Raw genomic sequence first — 5475 nt, 5'->3', positions numbered from 1 at the left:
GAGAGGAAGAGAGAGAAGGTGAGGGAGAAAGGCTCCAAGGCTCCGGGCGAAGACCTACTTACCAAAGAGAGAGACTCGGTGCCGGACAAGAGCGGCAAGTTTGCAGAAGACGCTGAAGAAAGAGAAAGGGGCAACGGGGATCGAGGAGACCAAGGAGACAAGGACAGAGGAGACACAGTTAGAGGAGGCAGGGGCAGAGGAGACAGGAGACAGAGCCCAGGGGACGTAGGAAGTTGATGAAGACAAGAAGCAGAAGGAGGGAGAGGAGGGGCAGAGGGGTGAGCCAGCTGGAAAGTCATAGGTGATAACTGGGATTTCTGACAGGGTGACCAGCTTGTCCCGGTTTGCCTGGGACTTTCTTGGTTTTAGCACTGAAAGACCCTCACTCCTGGGGAACCCCTCTGTCCCAGGCAAACCAGGACAGTTGGTCACCCTGGCCCTTCAGTCACTTCTGAAGGTAGAGTAGGCAGTGCCAACCCCCAGGACAGAGCCCCGGAGGTTCAAGGTCGGGGTAGGGGGTCCAGGATTACAATCTTGTGAGGTCGGGGGGCTGCGACAGAGGTCACAGGGCGGCCCACCTGGTTATCATCTCCTTCTCCTTGTTGGAGGCATGGCCACCACTGCCCAGCAGTTTGGCGGGTGTGGACAGGAAATAGAGGCAGTGATTGGTGAAATACTGTTTAATCAGAGGCAGCAGGATCTGCGTGGGAAGGAGATGGGGCACGGAGTGAGGGGCGGGAGAGCCCCACCCAGCCCCCAGCCCCCTCCAGCTTCTGAGCCCTCCTCTCACCTTGGCAAAGAATTTAATCTCTTGTTCATGTGGGGATTTTTCCACTCGCCCACTGCTGACCACAGCATCTGGCAAGGGGAGGGGGAGCAAACACGGATTATGGTGGGTTCAAGGCTGGGGAACCCAGGGTGTTCTGATGGGAAGGGACTCTGGGGACAGAGTTAGACAATGATGGGAGTGAAATTCTTGGTATGAAATCTCTGTTGGCTTTGAAATAAGCCTCTCCCCCCTACCTTTCATCTGATCCCCCTAACTCCTTGCTCAAGCCTTTCCTGAGGCTGAAGGTGAGGAGGAGGGCAAATGCAGATGAGGTAAGGCCATGGAGCAGGCTCCTCCTTACTCATCACACTTTTCTTTCTGAACTGCAGTACCTGCAGCTCCCAGCCAGTAAATTTGGAACAAATAAATGAATCAACCAAACGAACAAGAAGTTAATACAGGAACATTAGAGTTAAGTTTAAAATGGAAGTCAACTTCACACATAATAAAAATAGTAATAATAATAATGACAATAGTAATTAATACTATTAAAATAATCATACTGGCCTCCAATTATTAAACACCTGCTATGTCCCTAAAAACCCATTGCCATCAAGTCGATTCGAACTCATAGCAACCCTACTGCACAGAGTAGAAGTGCCCAATAGGGTTTCCAATAGGACAGGGTAGAACTACCCCCATAGGGTTTCCAAGGAGCAGCTGGTGGATTCGAACTCCCCACCTTTTGGTTAACAGCCGGACTCTTATCCACTGTGCCACCAGGGCAGCCCAGGTGGTGCAGTGGTTAAGAGCTCAGCTGCTAACCCAAGATCAGCAGTTTGAATCCAGCAGCTGCTCCTTGGAAACCTATGGGGCAGTTCTACTCTGTCCTATAGGGTTGCCATGAGTTGGAATTGACTCCGTGGCAATGGGTTTGGTTTGCAGCCCTGGTGGCACAGTGGTTAAGAGCCTGGTTGCTAACCAAAAGGTTGGCAGTTTGAATTCATCAGCTGCTGCTTGGAAACCCTATGGGGCAGTTCTCCTCTGTCCTATAGGGTTGCTATGAGTTGGAATCGACTTGAAGGCAACAGGTTTGGGTTTTTTATGTCCCTGGCACTGTGAGAAATGTCTCCTCCCAGCTTTGAGGTTTGACCAGTTGGTCCTCCTCTTCCATTTTATAGATGAAGAAACTGAGGTGAAATAACTCATCGTGGGTAGCCCAGAAAATACATGACAGAACTGAGACTGGTCATAGTGAACACTAACCCCATATCACAGACAGAGAAACCAAGGTTCAGAGAGGGAGGGAACTGGCAAAAGGCTGTGCAGCACAGAGGTCCAGCGTGGGGGCTTTGAGGTGAGCTGTGTGAGGGGGAATCCTGCTCCACCGCTCACCCGAAGGGGGCTTGGGGGCTCCTGGGGTTGCTCTCAATAGAATGTTGGGGGAATGCTGATCTCTGGGCAAAATTAGAAGGGATTGTGGGAGTCCCAGCTGTGATTCTTAGTGGTATATAAGAGGCATCTGTGGGTATCCCAGCAGCCTTAACCTAAATAGATCCAGAATCTGCCTGTTCTCACCCTCTTCTTCCCTGGTCCCCACAATCTATTCCTAGACACAGTCAGAAGGACCCTGTGAACACCCAAGTCAGATCACCTCCCTTCTCTGCTCAGGACCCTCCCATGTCGTCATCCCACTCAGAGTAAAAATGTCCTCCCCGTGGACTGCAAAGCCCTACATGCTCTACCCTGGTGCCTCTTTCTAACACCATTTCCTCTCACTCTTCCCCTCAATCACTGCCTCCTAATACTCATTCCAAGCACCTTTCAGGGCCTTTGCACGGGCTGTTCCCTTTGCCCGTAATGCTCTTCCCGCAGATCCCCGCATGGACCCCTCCCTCACCTCATTCAGGTCTTGGCTTAGATGCCATGTTCTCAGCAGCTCCCACCTTCCCACAGTCCCCTTCCCCCTAACCTGGCTCAACTGTTCTTCTTCCCATAACCCTAACCACCTTCTAACACACTAGATGATTTAGTGATTTGTGATGTCAACTGTCTGAATCCATCGCAGCAATGGCAAGGATCTCTGTCCTGTTCTCTGCTGTATCCCCGACACCTAGAGCAGTGCCTGGCACCCCGTAGACGGTCAACAGGTACATGATGAAGGGGGGGAGGGGAGGGAGGGGGGCGGGAGAGAGAAAAGGAGGGGGGAGAAATGCATGAACTGGGTTCCTAGGTGAACCTTTGCAGGTGGGACTGGCAAGGGGAGGGAATTCCTCGCACCTAGATGGGCGATGAACTCCTGGGAAATGTCCATCCAGCGCAGCAACTGCTTCAGGAAGCCAAAGGCGAACCGCTTCTCGATGGATGACGTGTCCAGTTCCATGTCCTTAAGGCCCCTGCGTGGAAAGGCAGAGGGACGGGTCAGCCCAGACTCAGGTCCCGCCCATTTCCCGCCTCTCTATGGCCCCGCCTCTACCACTATCCCCGCCAACCACTCACTCTCCGCTCCACAGGCCACACCCCTTTTAGTCTCTTCCTCTCTTTGGCCCCGCCTCAGCCCCCCAAGCCACACCCCTCTCAGCCTCTTCCCCTCTCTGGCCCCGCCTCTGCTCCCCAGGCCACACCCCTTTTAGCCTCTTCCTCTCTTTGGCCCCGCCTCAGCCCCCAAGCCACACCCCTCTCAGCTTCTTCCTCTCTCTGGCTCCGCCTCTGCTCCCCAGGCCACACCTCTCTTAGCCTCTTCCCCTCTCTGGCCTCGCCTCCGCTCCCCAGGCCACACCCCTTTTAGCCTCTTCCTCTCTTTGGCCTCGCCTCAGCCCCCCAAGCCACACCCCTCTCAGCCTCTTCCCCTCTCTGGCCTCGCCTCCGCTCCCCAGGCCACACCCCTTTTAGCCTCTTCCTCTCTTTGGACCCGCCTCTGCCCCCCAAGCCACACCCCTCTCAGCCTCTTCCCCTCTCTGGCCCCGCCTCTGCTCCCCGGAGCCCCGCCTCTCCCAGGTTCTGCCCATCCCTGGTCCCCGCTCTCAGCTCGCGTGCCTGGTGACCGCGTAGCCGTTCATCTGCAGGAACTTCAGCAGCTCCTGGGCCTTTTCCCGATCTCGCGCCTTCTCCTTGGCAGTAAGTGTGTCGTAGGGGACAAGCAGGGGGTGGGTTCCACCGCCTAAGACAGCAAAGACCAGGAATCAGGGGGATGGGGAGGGCCCAGGGCACTCTCATTGAAGAGATGCCTGCAGCCGAGGTCGTGCATAATTATAGTATTATAGATAACTCAAACAGTGCTTTCTGTATATTAGCTCATTTCATCTTTATCGCAACCCTACGGTGTCAAATGCTATTATGATCCCCACTACACAGACAGAGAAACGGAGGTTCTAGGAGGTGAAGGTACTTGTTCAAAGTCCCACGGTGGAGCCACAGGTCTAACATTGGCCCTTATGAGCCCGGAACCTATGTCTAAGGGACTGTGGAGAAGAGGTCTGTGCGGGTGGGATGGGCGTCCTCACCCTTGGCCTCCAGCTCCTGCTTCTTCTTCCGCCCCCACGTGTTGTGGTAATTTTCCGCCAGCTGTTCTGCCATGGCCTGGGAGAGGATGCGGAGAGTCAAGGACCAGATCCGGAAGAGATTCCTCCCCACAACAGACCGCCCGCATGCCCCCCAAATAAAGGACCAGGCATCTCACCTGCAGCTCCCGGGACAGGGTAACTCCGCCGAGGTCAGGGGGCTGGGGGTTGTAGCCCTCTCGGGCGTCGTAGGTCTGGGAGGATAAGGAGGAGATGAGGGGCTTGATGGGCTAGCAAGAAGCCCAGGCCAGTCCCTCCTCCAGGCTCCCGCCCCAGCCCATGCCCTTCGCGATTCTTCAGATCCAGGCCCTCTCCACTCCCAGCTCGCTCAGCCTTCTCCTGTCCCCCTCCCGTGGCCCCACCCTCTCTCCCGACCCCACCTCCCTTCCTTGGCTCCTCTCGCCTCTGAATCCCACCTTTCCCCCTCCTGACCCCTCCCCCCCGGCCCCGCCCTGGCCCGGCCTCCACCTGGGCACTCTGGGATATCTTCCGTGTTTGTTTCTTCTCGGTCTTCTCTTCCTCACCCTCCCTGGCCTTCTCTATGGTCCATTCCCAGGCAATCATGGCCTTCAAGGACTCCTTGATGGGCCAGCGGTAAATCTCTTTGTCCTGGGGTGCACAGGAAGAGGGGTTGGTTAATGGAATGGGCGAGAGGGAGGTGGACCAAGGAGTCCCCAGCTCAGCCTCACTGGCCCCCAACATTCTGGGAAGGGGAAAGCTCTTGCCACACAGCTAGGGAGTGGTCTAGCCAGGATTCTAACCCAGGTCCCCCACCCAGATCCCTTATCTGCTCTGCAAAAGAGGCTCCTAACCAAACTCTCATTATTCCCATTTTACACATGGGAAAACTGAGGCTCAGTTTAGTCGTACTAGGAGTCTGGGGTCCTGGAGGCGATGCAACTAAGTTTGAGGGGAGGCAGTGTCCATGGATGGGGACCCCTAACACACAGATCCACCTAGATCCAAAGCTGTGGGGCTGCCTCACCCCTCCCTGAACCCCCAAATTTGGAGGTTTCATTTTGGACCCCAACATTGAGCCACAAGGCTTGGTCACCTTCTCTGAAAAAGTCTTGTAGGGCCTCAGCATGGGGTGAGTCTTCAGTTCTTCGTCTATGTTTTCCCCATAGGACCAGTTGTTCTGGATCT

The 5475-nt window shown here is 55.2% G+C and overlaps 1 protein-coding gene across 1 annotated transcript in view; it reads right to left on the bottom strand.

Annotated features, from left to right (window-relative positions):
* RYR1 (ryanodine receptor 1) overlaps positions 1 to 5475 on the bottom strand; it is a 131783-nt gene that overhangs the window by 62147 nt on the left and 64161 nt on the right. The window contains exons 54-62 of the mRNA XM_023742308.1: positions 5384 to 5473; positions 4798 to 4938; positions 4449 to 4523; positions 4273 to 4348; positions 3806 to 3929; positions 3050 to 3165; positions 791 to 858; positions 579 to 700; positions 63 to 112 (exon numbers count right to left, since the gene is read on the bottom strand). Of these exons, the coding sequence (XP_023598076.1) occupies positions 63 to 112; positions 579 to 700; positions 791 to 858; positions 3050 to 3165; positions 3806 to 3929; positions 4273 to 4348; positions 4449 to 4523; positions 4798 to 4938; positions 5384 to 5473 (862 nt within the window). The remainder of the gene's footprint in view (positions 1 to 62; positions 113 to 578; positions 701 to 790; positions 859 to 3049; positions 3166 to 3805; positions 3930 to 4272; positions 4349 to 4448; positions 4524 to 4797; positions 4939 to 5383; positions 5474 to 5475) is intronic.

This window comes from Trichechus manatus, unplaced genomic scaffold (assembly GCF_000243295.1).
Source record: "Trichechus manatus latirostris isolate Lorelei unplaced genomic scaffold, TriManLat1.0 scaffold00207, whole genome shotgun sequence".
NCBI classification, from domain to species: Eukaryota; Metazoa; Chordata; class Mammalia; order Sirenia; family Trichechidae; genus Trichechus; species Trichechus manatus.
The sequence above is the reverse complement of the archived record's forward strand: the minus strand, read 5'-3'. Positions and strand labels throughout refer to the sequence as shown.